This window comes from Pleurodeles waltl, chromosome 3_1 (genome assembly GCF_031143425.1).
Source record: "Pleurodeles waltl isolate 20211129_DDA chromosome 3_1, aPleWal1.hap1.20221129, whole genome shotgun sequence".
Lineage (NCBI taxonomy): Eukaryota > Metazoa > Chordata > Amphibia > Caudata > Salamandridae > Pleurodeles > Pleurodeles waltl.
The window spans coordinates 1,212,548,056-1,212,575,536 of record NC_090440.1 but is presented as its reverse complement, the minus strand read 5'-3'; the positions used below and the strand labels follow the sequence as shown (position 1 = coordinate 1,212,575,536).

The 27,481-nt window shown below is 43.2% G+C and overlaps 1 protein-coding gene across 5 annotated transcripts in view; it reads right to left on the bottom strand.

The window, feature by feature from the left end:
- MSANTD2 (Myb/SANT DNA binding domain containing 2) overlaps positions 1–27,481 on the bottom strand; it is a 436,899-nt gene that overhangs the window by 295,573 nt on the left and 113,845 nt on the right. For 4 of the 5 annotated variants that reach the window (XR_011201505.1, XR_011201506.1, XM_069224518.1 and 1 more), the window contains one exon: positions 3,412–3,472. Coding sequence is in view for 3 of the 5 variants with exons in the window: in XM_069224518.1 (XP_069080619.1) it covers positions 3,412–3,472 (61 nt within the window). In the remaining 2 variants the exon portion in view is untranslated. Of the gene's footprint in view, positions 1–3,365; positions 3,473–27,481 lie in introns of all 5 variants that reach the window. The other variant, XM_069224519.1, reaches the window with a different exon arrangement.

The following is a 27,481-nucleotide window of genomic DNA, read 5'->3' as shown; positions in this document are numbered from 1 at the left end:
TCCTCTGCTTCCCTACGCTACATCCATGGGTAGATACTCCATGAACTCAATGGGTGATCCGTCTGGAGTTCCAACAGACTCGGCGGGGAGTCCTGACAGGCCATGGTACAGGAGGAGTTGCTAGGCTTCAACTGTGGGTGAGGTACTTTGCCACTGATGTCCGTGTCCCTTCCTACTTTAGCTCTGCAAACTGGGCCAAGGTCAACCCCCTGTAGGAAAACAAGGGTAAGGAATCAAAAGCTTCTCATGGAGGTTTCTATACAAGTGCTCAAACTCAAAGCTCAATTAAACAAATGAACTTTATTTACACAGTTATACTAAATACTTCAATTTTGATATAAAAGTCAGGGTCTGTTGGAGCCATCGCTCGTAAGCATTGCACCCACTCCACTCCCTCTCTGCCCCTTCCGAGACTATCTCTCCTTTTTTTGGTCCCCACTTATTTAGGTCTTATTGGGAGTAGAGTCGATTACACTTGGAGCAGTTCAATCACCCACACTTTATAGTGCCACTCAGTCTCACAACTGGCTTCTTTGCAGAAAGGAAGACTTCTGCCAAGGTCCTTTCAGGGTAACCTTACACTTTGGAGGCACTCTCATGCATTCATGAGAGCTTCATCAAGTCAGCAGTCTTCTGTGGTGTTGCTCAGCACTCGATGCAGGGTCACATTCATCTGAGTGCCTGTCCAGCCTTTTACAGTTGTGAACACTGCATAAAGCAGCTCCACTATCCAAATGCAGTTTGTTGCCTGATGATTAACAGTCCTGAAGAAGATGAAGTTCCAACTAAACCATAGGTACAGTCCCAGAGTGGGCCCGCCACAATTCGGCAGTTGTAACCCATGTTCAGTTTGACTGGTAGGCAGGTGGGGACGAGGAATAGGCTTTCGGCAGTTTGGGAGAAGCAGCTTCGTTCACACTTTCAACACATCAGCAGTTTCAGTCCTGATCAGGTCTTCATTGAGCCGGACAAAGCAACCCCTCATTGGCCTTCAGCATTTTGATAGCTGCATGGGCCTATGGTGGTTACATAATTACAGTCCATAGTAGGCCTTGGATAATCAGAGTCTGGGGAAGCCCTCGGTCATCTGGGGCATCACTGAATGACAGTCCTAGGCCTCTGCACTCATACTTAAATTAGTGTGATACCAGGGCCAAAATTGAAAGTCAGGATACTAGATACATGCTGCCTATTATTCAGAGCAGGGGAACACTCCTGTTTACCATGTAGAATATATTTCTATTCCAACAAAGACCTCTACTTGAGCCCACTAACAACCTCTCAGCTAAACTATCATACCTCAGTCAAATCAATCTTGATAAGTCCAAGTTCCCCTCCATGAGCCCTGTATGACAGTCTTCAGTCCCTTTGTCATGTGACTAAGTGTCAGCAACAGGGATTAGGGAGTTAAACTCTGGCTACTGATATCTGCTGTACATGAGTTTGAATCCTGAATAGATCACCAAAGTCTTCCATTCTTTTGAGATCTCTAGAAACCTATTCATTAAAAGGTCATAACACGATTTACAGCATTTAGAGACAAGACAACTACAGTGCTATCAAACAAACTTATTTTGGCAAAACAGATCTTAAGCATGTTTCACCAGCACTGCAGTTTCATAAGGCAAATGCTCTGGGTGCAATGATATATGGCATCAAACCCTGGTACTGCAATAATGTACAAGACCGGACTAGAGTCAAGAATACATTTTTTAAGGTCACTAGTCAAACTACTCTAAAGCTTACCAATACTGCCATTATGCTTTGTTTTGGCCGCCAACCATGAAGAGTTTGGAGAACATAAATAAATTCAGGCCTATCTCACATTGTTGTAGAATTTTGTCTAATGAAATTCTTGCACCCTACAGAGGGTGTATGCAAGAAGTATTAAATCTAGATCCTGCCTGAACCATCTCTTCACTACGAACAGTAGTAAAGCGATAGCTGGACACCTCTGGAATGAACAAACTGACAACCAACTTTGGCTCTGTAACTAGAGGTAAGGGAAATTTGCTTACTGGTTGTATGTTCAGGAGTCTTGGCTCCAATTGTTTGCCCAGGAAGTAGTATTGACCACTCCCTGGATTTTAGGAGCAAACAGACATTTGAGCCTTCCTAGATGAATTATGTCCTCCATTAGACAGACCATTATATGTGAAATTCAGACACAAAGTCTTACTTCTGAAAAGTCTCAAGTGCAAATGGTTGTCTACTAGTGTTTCATCCGAAGAAGACCTGTGTCCGCTAACAAGTGAGACAGAGGCCCACTTTATCTTCTTCTGCTCTTGTAATGCAAAGCAAAGAAGAAACTAGCTGGATCCAGTGTGTAGACTCACTGGTGTTTCCCACTACAAGATGGCCTTATGATTAATTAGAATCAATTTTATTGACCCAATTGTGTTCAGTATATCTCATATGCACATGACATTGCACCAGCAGAGGAAGACTATTTGTAACTAGGTTTAAGTGATCTTTATCCAGTATCATATTAATGGAATGATTCTTTATTGTTATATCTGCACACACAGGTCTATATTTTATTCTAGTTCTATTCATATGTAACTTTTTTCTTGCTATATTAATGTTTATATAGTGTTCTCTGGGGCTAGTCTCTGAAACATATGATGATGAAATGCTATATAAAAACAAAATATTATTTATTTACCAGTCTTGCAGGTAGCAATAGTACTCACTTTGTGGACACATTGTTTTTTAAATAAACAAAAACTACATGTCGAGAAATTGTACTCTGCGTAAACAAGGAATATTGAAAACCAATAGGTCCACCCATTCTGCCCTGGAGAAACCTACAAAGTAAATTTTCTGTATAATGGATATCTTATTGTCTTGCAAACTGCTGTGTAAAGCCTTCCTGTGTTTGGGCCCAATATCTTAATAACATTTGCTGACAACTCAGTGTCTCACAATCTAACTTTCCCACTACCCATGGTCAAACATTGTCCGGTGTTTTTCTATGATACCAAACTTGAGCAGTCTGAAACACAAACACAAACAGCTGTAATCAAATCCTTAACCAAACACAATACTTTACTTGTAAACAGTGCACTACAATGAAGCATTTAGAGATTCAACAATATATCCAGAAACCAATACCGCCAAAATGGCAATACGTATTTGGTGTACAAGAGCTTTAAAGCAGGACAGTAGAGTAAATGATATGACCAGGGTGATGGTGATGATCTACTGAACAGCCAAGTAACATGCTTTATATCTGTCTGCACAAAAGCTTTTGTGCAGCACTTTAAAACTCGGTGGAAGATTACCATTAAGAATTTGCAGTACATTTAAAAACGATGTATAAATGTCTACAGAAAATATTTTGCCACGTCTTTAAATGTTATTACATCAAATCGATGTGGTAAAGTTAAACCAAAGATTTTAAAGACATACTGCAGCTCTTCAGATGACTCGGATTTAATTTTCATTTGCTTCTTGGGGGCACTTATTTCAACTGAAAAAAAACATATAAGCATTAATTAAAATATGTTGAGCATTTCAAATAATAAACATGCTAGCAAATGCTTTATGTTTTGCAGAATCCTGTTTCCATATGTCCACCTGCACTACAGAAAGAACAGTCACCCCGATACTTACACCTTAGTTTAAGGAGTAGTAGATTTCTGGAAGAGAAGACTGCAGTTAACTTGCACATGCAGTGGAAGGGCCATACAGATCCCTATTCTACGCTGATAATATTTATCATCAGACACACAAATGCTTGGCCCTAGAGTTAAATAAACTGCCTTGCCGCATTGTTTAAAGCTAACTCTTACTTTAAAAAAACAGCATGATAACGATCATTGGAATAAATTACATTTGGCGTTACAAGGTCGAACCACCAGAAACAGTAAGGAGTAAAAATACCTGGGATTAATGACTTATTAAATCCATCATGATAACCAGAAAATCTATGGACAAATTAATCATGAGAAGAGCTAATGAAATTTAACGGCACCATGGGTCAATCCTTTCAATTAGCTATAATAGTATATAATACAAAACTTGTTCAATTTTCAGATATGACTCAACAATCTAGGTTCAGAATAAACATAACTCGAAACAAGTAAAAGAAGCAAATTTGAAAGCAACCCTGGCCCTTAAAAGATTTACCCTCATCCAAGTCATGTGCTTGAAATCATCTTTGCTAAGTGCTAAGGCAATTATCCAGGTTACATCTATCCATGACACTAAAGGTGCTTACAAAACAGACCTCCTAGGGCTTCAATCCTTCACGGGAAAAAGTTCAGTTTAAACAAGCATTTGCAATACAATGGGTCTCGCATTTGCTCGAGTTAGAGCTATTAGAGTTGTACATTTCTAACTGGACTTTTCTTGCCACATAAATTGATAATAAAAAGTAAAATGCATGACATAAGCCAGCTGATCTGATTCAAAGTGCCACAGCCGCCTTGAGCGCGAAGGAGAGACATAAAAGGAAAAGAAGTTCGCTTGCAGTCAAACGTATCATCAAACGTGAAAATATCCATGTAACAGGGTTGATGGTCAAGGCGGTAATAAAACTGCCCCAAGGAGGAACAAACCTAAAGCATTTACCAATGATGAAGGATTTTTGAAAGGCAAACCCACGAACAAGGGATAGTGATGGGCATGCGGTGGACATGGTTAACACCTCACAGATCGATTACAACAAGCCAGAGCACTTGCGTGCTCAACCTATAATTGCCTCTCCAGCTTTGCGCCCGACACTCGCATCTTGCTATACATGATTAGAAAAGATCTGACAAAGATGTTGGGGCTTTGACTGGAGTTGAAATGGGATGCACGCTCTTTGAGAACTGGAGATCACGTCGCTTAACAGATATCAGTTGCAGAAAATGCTCAAGAAGGCACCCCATCAATTGTCTTTAAAGAAAGTCCTGTTCTACTTGCATTAAGGGGCATCATATTCAAGCTTTCTGTGTTAGCACTATCCAACTATCACACCAAGCTACTGAACTTTGTCACTGGAGCAGTGGAGATTGCATATTATTTCGCCAGCACCAGCAGACCAGAGGTCCTCAAAAACATACTCTAAGAACCACTTTATAAAACATTGTAAGAACCACTTGTAATGAGGCACATAGTGAAGTGAAATTGATTCGAGGTGGGACCTCCTAAATAAAGCAGAGAATGAAAACACCAAAGGCATTCATTGACAACATTTATTGTCCTCAGATTTATGAAAAAAGGGTAATTCAGCTATAAGTTTACTGATCTGGTAATTCACAATTAAGATCACTTAGCATTTCATCAATTAAATACATACCACAATATGAAAACAAGTTACTTACCTGTAACTACAGTTATCCAGTATTGGTATCTTTCATAAATTCACATGCTTGAATCATCCCAGTCGTCGAAGTGGGAGTCCCACGGTACATAAAATAGCAATAAATAATAAATAAAAATGTTTTGCCATAGGCTATAATGGAGCCAGCAATTGCTCACATAGCCTATCCATGTCCTTTTGTGAAAGGACCCAAACCTGCCTGCTGTCCAATCAGGCACCAGCACCCTCTAGAACCTTCTCCAGAGACGCTCCCTTCCTCAGATTTTCCAGCACGAGAGTGTAAAATTAGAACCTGAGAGGAAATGCGAGCATCAAAGGGGAGGAGGGTGGGTCGTATGTGAATTTATGAAAGATGCCAATACTGGATAACTGTAGTTACAGGTAAGTAACTTGTTTTCTTATCCAGTATTGGATCTTTCATAAATTCACATGCTTGAATCTGAATAGACTGGCAGTATGGTTGATAAACATTGTATCCAGCGTGGGTGGAGGATGCGAGCATGAAGACCCTCTATCTCCAATATAAATAATATTAATAATAATCATAGTAAACTCATACATTTCTGATCGTGAGTTACAAAGGAATACAGATACTTTAAGTACGTGTACATAAATACTAAAATTCATGCTGTAAATACCGATATAAACATATATATACATACACAAACATATACATATATATACATACACAAACATATACATATATACACATACACAAACATATACATATATACACATATATATATATATACACACACACACACATCTATAAATACATACATACACCTTACATATTCACATGGAAGCATAATCGAAGCATGGTTATTTGCATTTCAAACCATCTGTCTATAACTAAGGAAAGGTCTCACCTTAATGAAAGAGATGGCGTAGCACAGCTTGTCCTACTAGAGAGTCTGTTCTTTGTGATGACTCCAAACAATAGTGCTGCGTAAAGGAGTGCGTAGTTTTCCATGTCGCAGCCTGCCAAATTTTATCAAGAGCAATACCTTGAAACAAAGCAGCCGATGTGGAGACTGCTCTTGTGGAATGGGCTCTCGGGCGCCTAGTCAAGGGTTTTCCTGCCTTGGTGTGACAAAATTGGATTGTCGAAGAAATCCATCGGGCTATAGTGGCTTTGGTTACTCCTGTTCCCTGTGGTCCCAGAGAATAAGATACTAGGAGTTGGTCTGATTTTCTGATGTGTTTGGTACTTTGCAGATAAAATTTTACGCATCGTTTGATGTCCAAAGAGTGGAGAGTTTTTTCTGTTATCGTAGTAGGGTTTGGAAAAAAGGTTCGTAAAATAACGGGTTCATTGAGGTGGAACGAAGATGGAACCTTGGGAATATATTTGGGATTGGTTCGGAGCATAACGAAATCTTCAGAGAAAACCAAAAAGGGTTCTTTAGTAGTGAACGCCTGTATATCACTGACTCTCCTGGTAGAGGTGAGAGCGAGCAAGGTTGACACTTTCCAGGTGATGTACTTGAGCTCCGCCCTATGAATGGGTTCAAAAGGAGCTTTCATGAGTTGGGAGAGGACAATATTAAGATGCCACTCTGGCGGAGGTAAGCGTACCGGAGGAAAGGTGCGGAACAGCCCTTTCATAAACTGTTTGATGACTCTGGATGAGCCGATGGATGGCATGTCCGCCGATCGTCTGTAAGAGGCTATAGCTGCTAGGTGAATCTTGACTGATGCATGGGAAAGACCAGCTTTAGAGAGAGAGCAGGTAAGAAAGAATTTGCTCAGGATTAATCTGAAATGGGTGAAAATTATTCTGAGAGCACCAAACACAGAATCTCTTCCATTTGAGTTTGTATGTCTTGTTTGTGCTCTCTGCTCGTGCCTTAGATAATATAAGTCTACATTCTTGATCAATGTTCATATCTTGGAACTCTCTGTACTCAGGAGCCAAGCATGCAAGTGTAGTGAAGTTTGGTCGGGATGTAAGATGAGACCCTGATTCTTCGTTAGAAGATTGTGTTTGCAAGGGAGGCGGACTGGATTGGCTACTGACCGGAGTAGGAGCTCCGTGTACCAGTACTGCCTGGGCCACTTGGGGGCTATGAGAATGATCCTGCAGCATTCGGTCTTCATTTTCCTGAGGAGCCTGGGAATCAGTGGAATGGGGGGAAAAGCGTATGCAAAGATCCCGGACCATCTTATCAAAAGAGCATTTCCCCATGACCCCGGGAGTGGGTATCGGCTGGCGTAAAACTGGCATTTGGCGTTCAGATAGGTGGCGAACAAGTCTAGGATCGGCCGACCCCATCGTTGGAAGATGTCCTCGAGTATGGTCTGGTTGAGTTCCCACTCGTGACAGTTGTCGTCCGTCCTGCTGAGAGAGTCCGCTAGAGCATTGTTGACCCCAGCCAGGTGCTCCGCCCTGAGGCGAACGTTGTTCAGTGTGAGCCAGTTCCAGAGAGACTGAGCTTCTCTTGAGAGGGAGAGGGAGAGGGATCTTGTTCCTCCCTGCTTGTTGATGTAGAAAATGCTTGTTGGGTTTGTTCTGACTAACACTGATGATCCTGCGATGCGTGGCAGAAAAGCTTTGAGCGTGAGATGAATCGCCTTCAGCTCTAACAGGTTTATGTGCATCTCTTTTTGGAGCTTGGACCAGCTGCCTTGAATGCGCATGTCCTGTAAATGGCCTCCCCATCCTTCCAAGGAGCCGTCCGTGGTGATGATGAAATCTGTTATTGGTGTCAGAAAAGTTAGACCGTGGGAGAGGTGGTTGATCTGAGACCACCATTCTAACGTCTGCCGAATCCTTGGTGTGATAGTTATTAAGTCGTCAAAGGATCCTTGCGACTGGGTCCATTGAAGTTGCAGTTCTTCTTGCAGCGGCCTCATTTTGAGTCTTGCTAGCCATACTAGGACTATGGCTGAGGAAATCATGCCCAGAAGCGATTTGAATAGTCGTACTGAAACGAACTTTCTTGTGGAGATTGTGACAGCCAATTGCGTCAGCTTCTGCTGCCTTGCTAGGGTAAGATATGCCTTGTTTTCGATAGTGTCTAATTCTGCTCCCAGGAAAACTCTCCTGCATGCGGGAAGCACGACTGACTTCTGTAGGTTCACTGTTAGACCCAAACCATTGAATAGTTTTAGGCAGGCGTTTGTCGCTTTGGAAGCTAGTAGAGATGACAGAGCTTTTATAAGCCAGTCGTCCAGGTATGGGAACACCTGGAAACCCTTGCTTCTGAGGGAGGCTGCGACCGGGGCAAGGCATTTCGTGAAGATTCTCGGAGCTGATCTGAGGCCAAATGGTAGGACACTGAACTGATAATGGGCACCGGCTACTGTAAAACGGAGATATTTGCGATGCTTTTGGTGTATTGGAATGTGGAAGTAGGCATCCTGGAGATCTAGAGTTGTCATAAAATCTCCAGGATTCAGGAGGTGCAAGATACTTGACAGTGTGATCATCTGGAAGGATTGTTTGTTAAGGAACTTGGTGAGTTTCCTGAGGTCTAGTATAGGATGCCACTCTCCTGACTTCTTCCTTATGAGGAAAAAAACGGGAGTAGAATCCGAGACCCCGTTGTTGCAGAGGAACTGCCTCTATAGCCCCTTTGGCCAGAAGGCTGAATACTTCCTCTTGAAGCAGACGACGATGTAGAGACCTGCCTGATGTTGGTGGGTGAAGCGGTGGCTTTTGTGTGAATTTCAGGCTATGACCTCTTGTCACTATATCCAGCACCCATCTGTCTGATGTTATTTTCTTCCACTCTTGGATGAAGTTGGAAATGTTTGCTCCTATTTGCTGATGTCGTGGGCATAGCCGGTGCCTGTAGAAGATCATTGTTTTCTGGGTTGATCTCTGGATTGCGAACCCTGTCTTCGTTTACCTCATTGTCTGGTATAGAGGCAGTTGATTGCCTGTACTGCTGGTGGTATGAAGGCCTGTACTGGGATTGCTGGTATTGTCTATGGAAGGAACCTCAAAATGAGGCGAAGCCTCTTCCTCTAGCCCCTCGAAAGGGCTGTTTCCGGTACTGCAGGGTACCCAGGGACTTGGCGGTGTCCGTGTCAGTCTTGATGGCTTGAAGTGCGTCATCCACATGTTTGCCAAATAGAGATTCGCCATCGTAAGGCATGTCTAGGATTCAGGACTGCACTTCTGGTCTAAAAGATGTGGCCTTGAGCCAACCTTGCCGTCGTAAGACCGCGGCACCCGCTAGTTGGTGTAAACCAGTAGAGGTTATGTCAAGAGCGCAGTCGATAATTTCTTCCGACGTACGCTCACCTTCCTGTAGGATCTTTCGTGCCTCTGCTTGTATATTTTCAGGGATGAGGTACAGGAAAGGTTGCATGTCGGACCACATTTGGCGGTCATATCGGCATAGAATCGCTAAAGAATTTGCTGCCCTGACAGTGATTGCAGACATGGAGGAGAATCTCTTGCCTATATTGTCCAGTCTGCGACCTTCCTTCTGAAGGAGTAGAGATAGGCATCGATGGATTTTTGGAGCGCCTTTGAGCAGCCTGTGAGATCACCGAGTCAGGCTTTGGATGGCCAGTAAGGCATGCCGGAAAATCTTGGGTTGCCTTGTATTTCTTATCCAGTTTTTCTGGAACTGGAGGAATCGTAGCCGGGTTTTGCATAATCTTTGTGCCCTCGCTCCATATAAAATCAATAATTGTAATGGACCGTACCGACTTCCGTGATTGCTCCTTGAAATCATGTAGGAAACATTCAGACATAGAGACAAATGTTGGAAGGTGAAAACGTTCCGCGGATCTGTCCATAAGATTATGGAAACCACCTATGTCCTCGGGCGGAGAATCATAGGGGCGAGGAGGTGGTGGAGAAGGAGTGGGGGCCAAGTAATTATCCCATTCCTCGGTAGGGTGTTGTGGAGTGGAAATTTCTCCTTCTTCTTGTTCCTCTTCCCCTGAAGTGGAACCTTCATCTCTGGGGGGTGCAGCTAACACAGAGTGGGATGTCAATCTTGGAGTAGTTGGAGGAGGAGGAGCATTAACTGGTGTCACCGGAGAGACTGGCGCTGGTGGTTGATCTTCCGCTGCCAGTGGGAACCTTCTCCTATAATCCTGAAGCATGGGTTGTAAATCCTGGATTAAGGAGGAAGGCATTTGTACAGTATCTCTGTGTTGAGGCTCTCGTGTTTCGTAATATTGTTCCTGATGAGAGTAGTATGGTTGGTATTGTTCATACTCATCCTCTTCATCCTCATCTTGGTACTTGACACGGAGCTGCGAGGGGCTATGTGCATCTCCGAAAGGACCCTCGTCAGATTCCACCCAGTCAAGAAGAGGACTAGGTACTAAAGCCGACACCTTGTTTGGAGATTTCTCAGTTGGATAAATGTCCGGTGCAGGTAGAGATCTGATCCGGACCATGGCTCGGAGATCTGGAGACCTGGAAGAGGCAGGAGTGGCCTCAATCTGTCTACTAGGCACCAGTGCTGTCGATGGCGTGAACGTTGATGCAGCCGTGGACGGTACAGATTTTTCCGTCGACGGTGGTCTCGCCGACAATGGTTTCGTCGACGGTAGTGTCGTCGACGGTAGTGTCTTCGTCGAGGATGTCTTCTTTGACAGTGTCTCCGTCGATGGCGAAAGCGCCGATGACAATGGCGCCGCTGACATAGTCGACGGGGCAGTCATCGACGGTGTTGCAACCGACGATGTTTTTACTATACTCGTCGACAGAGTTTTGAGAGAGGGGATAGGATCCCTTACCGTCGATGTTAAGGTAGTCGACAATGACGACGGTCTCGTCGACGATGTAGTGGAGACGGTAGTTGTTGGTACTGTCGTCGTCGTCCCAGTCGTCGACGGTGTTGTCGTCGATCTAATTTTTAGAGTCATTTTTCCAGAAGTGGAAGGTTCTGAGGAAGGAGATAGACGGTAGGACTCCTTCTTTTGAAGAGGAGAGGAAGGCTCAGAGGAGACTGAAGTCTGTAAGCCCTTCCCATGATGTGCTTTCTGCCTCTTCCTGGATGTTTCTGTGTGGCCCAGGTCCTCAGATCTGGACCTTTTGTGTGGCCTCTCTGACCCACTCTCCTCACCTGAAGTACAGGGTTTGGCCTGTAACCATGTCAGGAGCCTGCCCTCACGGCCTCTGAGGGTCTTTGCGGAGAAGGTGCGACATATTTTGCAGTCCTTAACCTGGTGTTGTGGGTAGAGACAATACAAACAGTCTTTATGTGGGTCATCCACATGGAGCCTTTTCTTTCCACAGGTCTTGCAAGGGCGGAAAAGGCCTTTCCTAGAAGAATCCGACATATTTTCAACTCTTTTGAGAGAAAAAGTTCTGAAGTAGAAGAAAAACTGAGCAGAGCTCAGGGAGAGTCCCTTCACACGATGTGCGGTAGAAAATCTGAGGAAGGGAGCTTCTCTGGAGAAGGTTCTAGAGGGTGCTGGAGCCTGATTGAACAGCAGGCAGGTTTGGGTCCTTTCACAAAAGGACATGGATAGGCTATGTGAGCAATTGCTGGCTCAATTATAGCCTATAGCAAAATAAATATATTTATTATTTATTGCTATTTTATGTACCGTGGGACTCCCACTTCGACGACGGGGATGATTCAAGCATGTGAATTTATGAAAGATCCAATACTGGATAAACATTAGATCACTGATATCAAGTCACACTATTTCACACAAAACGATAGCTGACAGACACAGAAACTATATGTAGACGTTCCCAAGTCGTCTACAGTTTCAAAAGGCCAGATGAGGAAAGGGAAACCATCCTGAACACATAACAAGATGAAGAGTAGCTAATACAGAAAAAAAAGATTAACACACTAGGAAGAAGATCCAAAGCCCAGGACCGGCACCAAGATAGATGACAGTGAGAGACAACTGCTCGACTGGTTTCAACAGGACAACAGAAGAATCTCCTCTTGATTAAAAAGTAGAATATTTCCTGGACGTTACATGAAGCAGTTTCACTCCTGTATTTAGTTTTTATAATAAGGTGATATTGACAGTGGACTGCTGTGAATATTTAGGGTATATTTATAATAGGTGAGATGGTCATCGGTCAAGTGTAGAGTACAACAGGAGGGATACACATCATAGTTCTACCACAGGTTTGGATAGGGAGGTATCAACTTTAACACTACCCTTAAATCCAAACTACCTATCAGCTTACCGTTGCGGTCGAGGATTGATGTCTGAGCTCTACTCTTTTTAGGATATGGTTTCTACAGTTTATTTTTGGAGGTTTTGTGGTTGTTTTAAAGGGAGAAGGATAGGGTGCTTTCTCAAATAACACCCAAAATCGTGGAATGAATTACTTACTGCTTGCAAAGTACGTTACTCTACATCTAAATGGCAAGAACAACAACTCTTGTTGAGAGGGAATTGGACTCAGTCTAAAACTACCAAATTGTGGGTCCATCTGAAATATACAGGCATCAAAATATCTGGCACAAGTAAACACTTAACTAGGAATGAGCTACAACACAATGCAGCTCATTGTGTAAGGCTTGGGCTAAGAGTCAGAGTTGCAATCCTCATAGGTAGAAATTGCTGGTGGATTTAAAGAGGGATCCACCTCCATAAATGCATTTTATTTCAAATCGATTTACAAGGGAAGTGTGTCCCTTTGGCAAATGTTTATGCAACCAATATGGGGAAAGATCAATACTTAAAGTGCACCTTGACATCTTCAGCCAGTATTACATCTCCTTTGTCATTATTCAGGACTACATCATTCTAGTGCGCATGGACAGGATAGGAAGATTGAAGGACTGCTGTGAGAATACAAGAACAGTTAGTAAATATTGGAGGAGAGCCATGCTTGATATGGAATTAGTAAATGTCTGAAAAAAAATTATTGAAGGGGAGGGAGACTACATTTTGTTTTTCCTGACACGTTCACACACCGTATACAAGGATTGTAACCAAACACATCGTGGCAGAAGTAGAGGATACACAAATTGGGGATACGACCGCACAGACATTGGGATTTCTGGTTTCTTGTGATTGCTCATTCATAAAAATGTACTGAAGGACCTCGCACATAAGAGGGAGACTAGGGCAGCTATCAAAGAAGACTTGTTGAGCCTGGGAATCTACTCACAAAGCCAAATGAATAAACTTACTATGAAGGGTATCTAAATATAATGCAGAATAGGATCCTCAACAGAAATGTCAATCACTTCCTGTGTGTTAGAGAACAAGAGATCCAAAATTCTCATTTCCTATGAGGCTGAAATTACCTATTTTGTATCCGCGTGTTCAAGACAAGAGAGATTCCCACTTTTAGATGAAAGAGAATGCATAGCTCAGGTTATGTTAATTATTCCTGGGCAGAGTGAAGACGCTTCCAACTGGTCAATAATTTCATGGAAGGTGCAGGGATTCAGTCAGGGGAAGGACTCATTTGATGTTAGTGATAGCTTACTCAAATGAGGCACTGCATCTCTGAAAAGAAGATTTCTACCTTGAGGAAATCTTCCTGCATATCCATCAAACTTGGGAGCTGACTGGAAAACAAGCATTTTGCTTAAAGACTACCCCCGCAGAACAACTCCATTTAAGAATGTTACATGCTATTTCCTAACCTCAGTGTTTAGTTATCAGGCCCTTCATGATTGTTATAATTTTTAAGGTTCTTTGCATTCTTATAAAGTACTTCCAATAAAACAGCCATCATGTTATACATTTGTCCACGGACTAGACCATCCTATTGGCAACACTAAAAGGAGATGGCATTCATTTCCTTCTGCACTGCTTCTAGATCCACAGAGTGGGACAAGAGTAATAATCTCTCTATTACTTTTTGTCAAGAGTCAATCAATCAACGCTTCAAGAGAGTAATCATGTGCATAACTTAAATCATTAATAGCAAGCATTGGCAAAGCCAATAGGTCTCACCTATACAAGAGCTATTGGCTTTGGCAATGTGTTTTGCCATGGTGTACACCAGTGTGGCTGCTGTCCAGCATGGCTAAAAGTTAGTGGGGAGTATGATGTCATATCGTGAATTGGAGTGTCAGAGTGGAGTAGGGAGGAGTAGAGTTCAGTGGCAGAGTGTCGTGGTGTAGGAGGCTGACCTGGCTTGTAGTGGGTACCAGAGGTACTTACACCTTGTGCCAGGTCCAGTTATCCCTTATTAGTGTAGAAGAGGTGTTTCTACAGCTTAGGCTGATACAAGGTAGCTATGGCAAAGCAGGTGAGGCTGAACTAGGAGACATGTAAAGCTCCTACTATACCACTGGTGTCATATGCACAATATCATAAGAAAACACAATACACAGATATACAAAAAATAAAGGTACTTTATTTTTATGACAATATGCCAAAGTATCTCGGTCAGTGCCCTCAGTAGGAGGATGAGAAATATACACAAGATATATGTACACAAACCAAAATTATGCAGATAATAGCAAAAGGAAGTAATGCAAGCAATGTAAAGTTACAGTAGATTGCAATAGGAGCACATAGGTATAGGGGCAACACAAACCATATACTCCAAAAGTGGAATGCGAACCATGAGTGGACCCCAAACCTATGTGAGCTTGTAGAGGGTCGCTGGGACTGTAAGAAAACAGTGAGGGTTAGAAAAATAGCCCACCCCAAGACCCTGAAAGGTAGGTGTAAAGTGCACCTACTACACACAGAGAGCACAGAAGTCGTGATAGGGGGATTCTGCAGGAAGAACAAACACCAGCAATGCAACAACAGTGGATTTCCGGACCTGAGTACCTGTATGCCAAGGGGACCAAGTCCAATAGTCGCAACAGTATCGAGAGTGGGCAGGAACCCAACAAATGCCAGCTGAGGGTGCAAGGAAGCTGCCACCTGTTGGAAGAAGCTTTGTGTTTTGCAAGAACGAAGAGAACTAGAAACTTCCCCTTTGGAGGATGGATTTCCCACGTCGTGAAGAAGCTTGCAGAGGTGCTCCCACGCAGAAAGACCGCAAACAAGCCTTGCTAGCTGCAAGGGTTACGGTTAGGGTTTTTGGATGCTGCTGTGACCCAGGAGGGACCAGATGTCGCCACCTGGATGAGGAGACAGAGGGGGGGGCCAGCAAGTAAGGGAGCCCTCACAGAAGCAGGCAGAACCCGCAGAAGTACCTGAACAGGCACTTAGAAGAAAAGTGAACCGGAGTCCACCCGAAGTCACAAAAGGGAGTCCCACGACGCCGGAGGATAACTTAGAAGGTTGTGCACTGCAGGTTAGAGTGTCAGGGACCCAGGCTTGGCTGTGCACGAAGGAAATCCTGGAAGAGCGCACAGGAGCCGGAGCAGCTGCAAATCACGCAGTACCCAGCAATGCAGTCTAGCGTGGGAAGGCAAGGACTTACCTCCACCAAACTTGGACTGAAGAGTCACTGGACTGTGGGAGTTACTTGGACAGAGTTGCTGAGTTCAAGGGACCTCGCTCGTCGTGCTGAGAGGAGGCCCAGAGGACCGGTGATGCAGTTCTTTGGTGCCTGCGGTTGCAGGGGGAAGACTCCGTCGACCCACAGGAGATTTATTCGAAGCTTCTAGTGCAGAGAGGAGGCAGACTACCCCCACAGCATGCACCACCAGGAAAACAGTTGCGAAGGCAGCAGGATCAGTGTTACAAGGTCGCAGTAGTCGTCTTTGCTACTTTGTTGCAGTTTTGCAGGCTTCCAGCGTGGTCAGCAGTCGATTCCTTGGCAGAAGGTGAAGAGAGAAATGCAGAGGAACTCTGATGAGCTCTTGCATTCGTTATCTAAGCAATTCCCCAAAGCAGAGACCCTAAATAGCCAGAAAAGGAGGTTTGGCTACTTAGGAGAGAGGATAGGCTAGCAACACCTGAAGGAGCCTATCAGAAGGAGTTTCTGGCGTCACCTGCTGGCACTGGCCACTCAGAGCAGTCCAGTGTGCCAGCAGCACCTCTGTTTCCAAGATGGCAGAGGTCTGGAGCACACTGGAGGAGCTCTGGACACCTCCCAGGGGAGGTGCAGGTCAGGTGAGAGGCCACTCCCCTTTCCTTTGTCCAGTTTCGCGCCAGAGCAAGGCTGAGGGATCCCTGAACCGGTGTAGACTGGCTTATGCAGAGATGGGCACCATCTGTGCCCATCAAAGCATTTCCAGAGGCTGGGGGAGGCTTCTCTTCCCCAGCCCTTCACACCTAGTTCCAAATGGAGAAGGTGTAACACCCTCTCTCAGAGGAAATCCTTTGTTCTGCCTTCCTGGGCCAGGGCTGCCTGGACCCCAGGAGGGCAGAAACCTGTCTGAGGGGTTGGCAGCAGCTGCAGTGGAAACCCCGGAAAGACAGTTTGTCAGTACCCGGGTACTGTGCTAGAGACCCGGGGGATCATGGAATTGTCCCCCCAATACCAGAAAGGTATTGGGGTGACAATTCCATGATCTTAGACATGTTACATGGCCATGTTCGGAGTTACCATTGTGACACTATACATAGGTAGTGACCTATGTATAGTGCACATGTGTAATGGTGTCCCCGCACTCACAAAGTCTGGGGAATTTGCCCTGAACGATGTGGGAGCACCTTGGCTAGTGCCAGGGTACCCACACACTATGTAACTTGGCCCCCAACCTTCACTAAGTGAAGGTTAGACATATAGGTGACTTATAAGTTACTTATGTGCAGTGAAAATGGCTGTGAAATAATGTGGACATTATTTCACACAGGCTGGAGTGGCAGTCCTGTGTAAGAATTGTCTGAGCTCCCTATGGGTGGCAAAAGAAATGCTGCAGCCCATAGGGATCTCCTGGAACCCCAATACCCTGGGTATCTCAGTACCATATACAAGGGAATTATATGGGTGTTCCAGTATGCCAATGTGAATTGGTAAATTTAGTCACTAGCCTGGAGTGACCGATTTGGAAAGCAGAGAGAGCATAACCACTGAGGTTCTGGTTAGTGGGGGCCTCAGTGATACAGTTAGGCACCACATAGGAAACTTATACAGGGCACGTACTATGAGCACTAGGGTCCTGCCTGACAGGATCCCAGTGACACAAGGGCTAAAAAAACATACATACAGTGAAATATTGGGGTAACATGCCAGGCAAGATGGTACTTTCCTACACAAACCGACCGCTTTTAATTCTATACTACATGGGAATAGTGGTCACCCTAAAGCTTTGAAATGGAGCATTCCGTACAGCCAATTCCTGCGGGCTTGCAGGATTTGCTCGGATACTATCACCTTTAATACAGAAATTGCTACTATGCTTAAGAGGTTTTTGAATAGAGGATATCCGTTGAAGATTCTAAATGATGCCCAGAATAGAGTGATGAATATGTCTAGAGATAAATCACTCTTTAAAACTGCAGTCAGAGAGGAAAATTTACAAAAACAGACCAACACCCAGATTGTTCTTTGAATTTAATCAACATACACAACTCAAAACCATTATACAAAAGAACTGGCATGTTTTACGACATGATCCTCGTATTAAAGAAGATATTGGGATTGATCCTCAGATCACATATCATGAAACACCATAGTTGGGAGATCATCTAACGAGAAGTTTGTTCAGTTCCAAGAACAATAAGTCTTAGCTATCCAAAAAGAGTTTGGGTTTTTTGAAATGTGGTCGTTGCAAATCTTGCAAATTTGCACATAATACACATAATTATAAAACATTTGATGGCAAGATCAGTGAAATAACTGATCGTATAACTGGGAGACTGAATATGTTGTTTACGTCATTGAATGTGGCTGCCATAAAAAATGTGTTGGCAGCACTATCCACAAACTTAGATCTTTACAACATTTCAGAGCTATAAATAAAAATCAGGATAGGTCATATCCCCTAACCAAACATTTATGGGAAGTCCCTGACGGTGACTGCAGTTCATTGATATTCTATGGGATCAAAACTATTAAAATCAATTCGAGAGGAGGAGATAGAAAATTAGAGCTAAGGCAGATGGAATCTAAAATGATTTTGCTACTTTGTTAAAAAAAAATCCATGGGGGCACAATCTAGATGCGGAGCTTTAAGTTCCTCTGTGATATACCTTTCGATCTTTTAACATCACAGATCCCTTATTGGGAGTTCTCACTAGCACAACATTTCTCTGACAGTGCAGGTGGAGGATATTTATAATTAGTTTTACGAATATGTCTGCTACATATGCATTATCTTGGCCAGTATCAGCACACCTAGTTTTATGATTTTGGATTTATGAATACTAGTTTTAATTGTTCATTTTTGCACATTCTTTTTATCACCTTTTAGATTAGTTATGTTTATATGCTTTGACACTGAGCATCTTATAAACATGACCGATGTAACTATATTTTTTTGAAAATAAAATTGCTTCCTTGTGGATAAATCAGTATATGGATTGATTTAATTCTCTACATATTGTTACATAGTTCTACATGAGGTATGTGTGTCTGGCTTTTTAATGAACTATCATTCATCAATGGTTGAGAATCAATTTATAAAATGATCTATGGGATTTTACATTATTTATTCAATCTCTATCATCACTTTTTATATTTTCATCATGGTGGTGATTCAGATGACATATGAATTATATGTTTTTGTATATCCCTTATAATCTATACGTCTCATTCTGTTTTAAAGTTGATTAGAATTGCTGTAGATATTTATATTGGAAACTTTTCCATTTTGCGATTAATTGACCTTTTTACTCATTTTACCTGAATATTTATGGATATTATATTTACATCTATATTATATGTAAGATAGATTATCATGTCGCTTTTTGGTACAATATTAATTAGGATTGGTGTGGTACTCTATGGTGAGCAATATCTCTATTATTGGTAAATAGAATCTCTTATCCATGCATCTAATTGTTTTTGTATGGGTATTTATAAATATTTAGATTGTTGGAATTATATGTTAAGAGAGTTATTTTATTACAGAATTCCATATGTCTGATATTCCTTTTCTATTTTGATGAATTACATTCTAAAACGAGGATGCTTTATTGCATATATAAAATACCATTTGGCTTACTATAGGAAAAATCAATCCTGTTCTAAAGCGGCCGCCGCTGTTGCAAACATGCAGTGGGGCACTGAAATCAAAGAAGGACTATATTGGATAAATGGTTGTGTGCAATAATGTCTGCCAATGTCCAGTTGAAGGCGATTGCCGTAACGCGTAGAAATTTGGTCAAGATAGCGTGATGGTGAATTTGTTCTGAATGTATTACTTTGGATTTTTCTACAATAAAATTGGTGACAGAGGATTCATATTGGAGACTTCTTTGGATTCCTTTCTCCAAACCAAATATGATCCCGGGGACATTGTGCAGCTGTCCGGTGACTTCCTTTTCACTGGGTTTGATATATATATATGGAAAATGTCACTTATCCAGTGTACATCTGTTCGTGGCCTGTTCCACTGCAGATTCACATGCTGTGCACTGTTCCTGCCATCTAGTGTTGGGCTCGGAGTGCAACAAGTTTTTTTTCTTCAAAGAAGTCTTTTCGACTCATGGGACCGAGTGACTCCTCCATTCTGCTCCATTGCGCATGGGCATCAAATCCATCTTAGATTGTTTTCCCGCAGAGGGTGTGGTAGGAGTAGTAGAATGAGAATAGTAGAGATAACCATGCAATGGAATAGATATGTATGTACATAGTTTGTGCTAAAGGAATATTTATTTACATATATATATATATATATATATATATAAATACAATTTATAATTGCAACTTAAATGGCTACAGGCTCCCGGGGAGGTGGGAGGGCGCATGTGAATCTGCAGCTGAACATGCCACGAACAGATGTACACTGGGTAAGTGACATTTTCCATTCAATGGCATGTGTAGCTGCAGATACACATGCTGTGCATAGACTACAAAGTAGTAATCCTCCCAAAGCGGTGGTTTTGAAGTGGAGTTGAAGTTGTTTGAAATAATGTTCTAAGTACAGCCTGTCCCACTGTGGCTTGTTGTGTTGCTAACACATCTACACAGTATTGTTTGGTAAACTTATGAAGTGTGGACCAAGTGGCTGCCTTACAAATCTCGGTCATTGGTATGTTACCTAGAAAGGCCATTGTTGCTCCTTTCTTCCTAGTGGAGTGTGCCTTTGGTGTAATGAGTAGCTCTCTTTTAGCTTATAGGTATCACGTTTGTATGCATCTGACTATCCATTAGGCTATGCCCTGTTTGGATATAGGGTTACCAGTATGGTTTTTTTAGAAAGCGACGAACAATTGTTTAGTTTTACAAAATGGTTTTGTTCTGTCTATATAGTACATTAGTGCTCTTTTTAGGTCTAATGTATGCAGTGCTCTTTCTGCTACTAAGTCTGGCTGTGGGAAGAAGACTCCACAGTTTGGTTTAAATGAAACGGTAAGATGACTTTTGGCAAAACTTTTGGATTTGTGCAGAGAACTATTTTATGTTTGTGTACTTGTATAAAGGGCTCTTCTATAGTGAACGCTTGTATTTCACTAACTCTTCGTAGTGAAGTGATGGCTACTAGAAATTAACCTTCCAAGTTAAGAAATGGATTTGACAAGAGTGCATGGGTTCAAAAGGAGGACCCATGAGTTGTGTAAGTACAATATTAAGGTTCCACGAGGGTACTGGTGGGGTTCTTGGAGGTATGGTCCTTTTCAATCCTTCCATAAAGCCTCTAATAACTGGTATTTAAAAGAGTGATTTTGTGTGTTTAATCTGCAAGTAAGCAAAGATTGCAGTGAGATTAATTTTAATGGAAGAAAAAGCGAGATTTGCTTTTTGTAGGTGTAGTAAGTAACCCACAATGTCTTGTAAGGAGGCATTTAACGGTGTGATTTGGTTTGCTTGGCAATAGAAAACAAACCTTTTCCATTTATTAGCATAGCAATGCCTGGTGGTAGGTTTTCTTGCCTGTTCAATGACTTCCATACACTCATTTGGAAGATTTAAATAGCCAACCTCTAAGACTTCAGGAGCCAGATTGCTAGGTTGAGCGTTGCTGGATTAGGGTGCCTGATCTGTTGTTTGTGTTGTGTTAACAGATCTGGTCTGTTTGGAAGGTTGACGTGAGGTACTACAGAGAGGTCCAACAGTGTGGTGTACCACGGTTGGCATGCCCACGTAGGTGCTATGAGTATTAGTTTGAGTTTGTTTTGACTCAGTCTGTTGACTAGAAAAGGAATGAGTGGGAGAGGGGGAAAAGCGTAAGCAAATATCCCTGACCAATTGATCCACAGAGCATTGCCCTTGGACTGAGGGTGTGAGTACCTGGACGCGAAGTTTGGGCATTTTGCGTTTTGTTTTGTGGCAAACAGATCTATGTCTGGTGTCCCCCACTGGTGTAAGTATTCTTGTAGTATCTGGGGATGTATTTCCCACTCGTGAGTTTACTGGTGATCTCAACTGAGATTGTCCGCTAATTGTGAATGCCTGGAATATATTGCGCTATTAGGCAAATGTTGTTGTGAATTGCCCAATGCCAAATCTTTTGTGCTATGAGACATAGTTGTGATGAGTGTGTTCCCCCTTGTTTGTTTAGGTAGTACGTTGTTGTCATATTGTCTGTTTTGACAAGAATGTGTTTGTGAGCTAGAAGAGGTTGAAATGCTTTTAGTGCTAGGAAGACTGATAGCAGCTCTAAGTGATTTATGTGTAGTTGTTTCTTTTGACTGTCCCATTGCCTTTGTATATTGTGATTGTTAAGGTGTGCTCTCCACCCAACCATCGATGCATCTGTTGTGATAATGGCGTGAGGCACAGGGTCTTGAAAAGGCTGCCCTATTTTTAAATTTACAGGGTTCCACCATTGAAACGAACAGTGTTTGGCAGTCTATCAACACTAGATCTTGGAGTTGACCCTGTGCCTGCGTCCACTGTTTCGCAAGGCACTGCTGTAAGGGCCGCATGCGTAGCCGCACGTTTGGGACAATTGCGATGCATGATGCCATCATGCCTAGGAGTTTCATGACAAATCTGACTGTGTAGTGCTGATTTGGTTGTATGTTTGGTACCATGGTTTGGAATGATTGTACCCCTTGTGGGCTTGGAGTGGCAATCGCTCTTTGAGTGTTGCTCCCAAGTATTGTTGTAGTTGGGATGGTTGTAAGTGTGATTTTTGGTAATTTATAGAGAACCCTAGTGTGTGTAGGGTATCTATTACATACTGTGTGTGATTTTGACACCGCTGTTGAGTGTTGGCTTTTATCAGCCAATCGTCGAGATATGGGAATACGTGCATGTGTTGTCTCCTTATATGGGCCTCTACTACTGCGAGGCATTTTGTAAATACTCTGGGGGCTGTTGTTATCCCGAAGGGTAATACTTTGAATTGGTAATGTTTTCCCTGTATGACCAACATGAGGTATTTTCTGTGAGATGGCTGGATGGGTATATGAAAATACGCATCTTTTACATCCAGTGTCGACATGTATTCTCCGTGTTTTAGTAAGGGGACTACATCTTGTAGTGTGACCATGTGGAAGTGTTCTGATTTAATGAATAGGTTGAGAGTCCTGAGATATAAAATTGGTCTTAGGGTTTTGTCCTTTTTGGGAATAAGGAAATATAGGGAATAAACCCCTGTTCCTTTTTGTAGGTGAGGTACTAGTTCTATGGCTTGTTTTGTTAATAGTGCCTGCACTTCGGTTTGTAACATTTCTAGATGTTGCGCCAACAGTTTGTGCGCTCTTGGGGGAATATCTGGAGGAAAATGTGTGAATTCTATACAGTAACCATGTTGGATAATTGATATGACCCATGTGTCTGTGGTTATGTCCGACCAATGTTTGTGGTAAAATCGCAGTCTTCCTCCCACAGGTGATGTGTGTTGGGGGAGGGTGACAGGCAAGTCACTGTTTGTTATTTTCCCCTTGACCTTGGGAATTGTCCCCTGAAGGACCTGCGAAACCCCTATCTCTGATATTGGGATTGGTAGGTTGGTTTTGCTTGAGAGGTGGATGCCTCCCCTATATTGCGGTTTCCTGAATGTCCCTCTATATTGGGATGAGTAGAGCGCGCCCATGGCTTTGGCCGTATCAGTGTCCTCCTTCATCTTCACGATGGCTGTGTCCACTTGTGGTCCAAACAGTTGTTGTTGATTAAATGGCATGTTAAGTACTGCCTGTTGTATCTCAGGTTTGAACCCTGAGGATCTTAGGCAAGCGTGTCGTCTAATTGTAACTGCTGTGTTCACTGTTCTTGTGGCAGTGTCAGTGGAATCTAATGCCGAACGTATCTGATTGTTCGATATTGCCTGTCCCTCCTCTACCACTTGCTAAGCCCGTTTTTGGGAGTCCTTGGGGAGATGTTGGATGATATCGCTCATCTAGCCCCAATGAGCTTGGTCATAATGTGCGAAGAGGGCTTGAGAATTTGCAATGCGCCACTGATTGGCAGCCTGTGGCGCTACCCTCTTTCCTGCTGCGTCGAACTTCCGGCTCTCCTTATCTGGAGGTGGTGCATCTCCCGATGACTGAGTTGGCTCTTTTTCTTGCAGCTTCAACCACTACAGAGTCCGGGGGCAACTGTTGTGTGATGAATACTGGGTCCGACGGAGGTGGCTTGTACTTCTTTTCCACCGGCGGTCTGATGGCTCTCCCTTTCACAGGCTCTTGAAAAAATTGTTGGCCATGTTTAAGCATGCCTGGCAGCATAGGCACGCTTTGGTAGGAAGCATGCGTGGAGGCTAAGGTATTAAAGAGAAAATCGTCCTCCAATGGCTGTGAGTGCATGCTTACATTATGGAATGCAGCAGCCCTGGCTAAGACTTGGGTGTATGAGGTGCTATCCTCAGGTGGAGAGGGTTTTAAGGGGTAGCACTCAGGGCTATTGTCAGACACAAGGGGGATCATAGAGGTCCAAAGGGTCTGCATCGTCTTGCGATTGCACAGTGTGTGGGGGTGACTGTGCAGTGGGAGTGGCAGTAGGTGACACTGTCCTTTGTGGTGAATGTGGAGGAGAAAGTTCTGGCGAAAAATGGTGAGTTGGCGATTTTTCCCTAGCCACTTTAGCTTTTGGCTGTTCAGTCTCTGATTGTTACTGGAAAGCCAGTTTTCTTTCTAATTTGAGAGGACGGGCAGTTTGGATCTTCCCAGTATCCGTATGGATCTGTATCCTTGCCTACATTTGATGAAACTCCTCCATTTGAAGTTCCTCCTCAAATCTGTTTCTCTCTTTTAGCTGCTTAGAGAGCCCATGTTCCTCGGTGCTCCATGCTGATGGAAGGCCTCGGCTCCGAAAGGCCCTTTCGAGGCTTCGCCAACTCGACAAGTCTGTGTCGAGTTTTTTCGATGACGGGTTCTCGAGTCCGAAGACTTTGGCACGATTTTGGCCTTTTTCGGTGCCAAAGGTGTTGCTTGGTCACCACTTTGGATTTTATGGGTCGAGCCATGGCCTTCAGGCAGTGGCGTCCCCGAGGCCTTATGATTCTCAGGCTGACTTTGGGCTTTGGTCGGGGCAGGCGTACTCACGTGTTGGCCCGCTGTAGGTGGTCGTCTCCGTCGGAATCGTTTGAGTCCGATCCTTGGATGGAGATAGCCATCTCCTGTTCTTCGACGTCGAGGTGCTCTGAACTTTGATGCCATTTGCATCCGCCTCGCCCTCCGATCCCTCAAGGTCTTTTTCGATCGACAGGACTAGCAGGCCTTGCATGTATCTTCCCTGTGCTCCGGTGGCAAACACAGATTACAGACCCGATGTTGGTCTGTATAGGGATACTTAGCGTGGCACTGTGGGCAGAAACGGAAAGGGGTCCGGTCCATTAGGCTTCGACGAAGTCTATGGTCGGGCCGACCATGCCCCGGCTGGGCGCGGAAGCTCCGAAGGGTCACCGAAGCTGTGTCTCGTCTGTGTCGATGCAAGATGTTTCCCGATGGCAAACAATAGCAAGGCTTTTCGAGGATTTTTAGTCTTTTCCCGATTCGGATAATGGAGTGAAGAGGAACACGTCCGAACCCGATGGCGGAAAGTAAACAATCTAAGATGGAGTAGATGCCCATGCGCAATGGACCCGAAAGGGAGGAGTCACTCGGGCCAGTGACTCGAAAAGACTTCTTTGAAGAAAAACAACTTGTAACACTACGAGCCCAACACTAGATGGCAGGCACAGTCAACAGCATGTGTATCTGCAGCTACACGTCATCGAACATATATATACACATATATGGAAAATGTCACTTACCCAGTGTACATCTGTTCGTGGCATTAGTCGCTGCAGATTCACATGCTGTGCACAGTCCGCCATCTGGTGTTGGGCTCGGAGTGTTACAAGTTGTTTTTGTTCGAAGAAGTCTTTTCGAGTCACGAGACCGAGGGACTCCTCCCATTTCGATTCCATTGCGCATGGGCGTCGACTCCATCTTAGATTGTTTTCCCCGCAGAGGGTGAGGTAGGAGTTGTGTATGTTAGTAAAAGTACCCATGCAATGGAATGAATACGTATGTACATAATAAAGGTTAAAGTAATATATTTACAAATGTACAAATGTTCAAGATCTACTTGTAAACGGCTACAGGCTCCCGGGGAGGCGGGTGGGCGCATGTGAATCTGCAGCGACTAATGCCACGAACAGATGTACACTGGGTAAGTGACATTTTCCGTTCAATGGCATGTGTAGCTGCAGATACACATGCTGTGCATAGACTAGTAAGCAGTTATCTCCCCAAAAGCGGTGGTTCAGCCTGTAGGAGTTGAAGTAGTTTGAAATAATGTTCTTAGTACAGCTTGACCTACTGTGGCTTGCTGTGCAGTTAACACATCTACACAGTAGTGCTTGGTAAATGTATGAGGCGTAGACCATGTTGCTGCCTTACATATTTCGTTCATTGGAATATTTCCTAGAAAGGCCAGGGTAGCACCTTTCTTTCTGGTTGAGTGTGCCTTTGGTGTAATAGGCAGCTCTCTTTTTGCTTTAAGATAGCAGGTTTGAATACACTTAACTATCCACCTAGCAATGCCTTGTTTTGAAATTGGATTTCCTGTATGAGGTTTTTGAAAGGCAATAAATAGTTGTTTTGTTTTTCTAATTAGTTTTGTCCTGTCAATGTAGTACATTAGTGCTCTTTTGATGTCTAATGTATGTAGTGCTCTTTCAGCTACAGAATCTGGCTGTGGGAAGAACACTGGTAATTCTACTGTGATTTAAGTGGAACAGTGAGATAACGGTGAGATAACCTTTGGTAAAAATGTTGGATTTGTCCTTAGAACTACTTTATTTTTATGTATTTGAATAAATGGTTCTTGTATGGTAAATGCTTGAATCTCACTCACTCTTCTTAGAGATGTGATGGCAATCAAAAATGCAACTTTCCACGTTAAGTATTGCGTTTCACAAGAATGCATGGGCTCGAAAGGTGGACCCATGAGTTTTGTTAAGACAATGTTGAGGTTCCATGAAGGAACAGGTGGTGTTCTTGGTGGTATGATTCTCTTTAGGCCTTCCATAAACGCTTTAATGACTGGTATTCTAAATAGTGAAGTTGAATGAGTAATTTGCAGGTAAGCTGATATTGCGGTAAGATGTATCTTTATGGAAGAGAAAGCTAGATTTGATTTTTGCAAATGTAGTAAATATCCTACTATATCTTTTGGAGATGCGTGTAATGGCTGAATTTGATTATTCTGGCAGTAATACACAAATCTTTTCCACTTATTTGCATAGCAGTGTCTAGTGGTAGGTTTCCTAGCTTGTCTTATGACCTCCATACATTCTTGTGTGAGGTCTAAGTGTACGAATTCTAGGATTTCAGGAGCCAAATTGCTAGATTCAAAGATGCTGGATTTGGATGTCTGATCTGTTGTTTGTGTTGTGTTAACAGATCTGGCCTGTTGGGTAGTTTGACATGAGGTACTACTGAAAGGTCTAGTAGTGTTGTGTACCAAGGTTGCCTTGCCCATGTTGGTGCTATTAGTATGAGTTTGAGTTTGTTTTGACTCAACCTGTTTACTAGATATGGAAGGAGAGGGAGAGGGGGAAAAGCGTACGCAAATATCCCTGACCAGTTCATCCATAGAGCATTGCCTTGGGATTGATCTTGTGGGTACCTGGATGCGAAGTTTTGGCATTTTGAGTTTTCCTTTGTTGCAAATAGATCTATTTGAGGTGTCCCCCAAATTTTAAAGTAATTGTTTAGTATTTGGGGGTGAATTTCCCATTCGTGGGTTTGTTGGTGATCTCGAGAGAGATTGTCTGCCAACTGGTTCTGAATCCCTGGAATAAATTGTGCTATTAGGCGAATGTGGTTGTGAATCGCCCAATGCCATATTTTTTGTGTTAGGAGGCACAACTG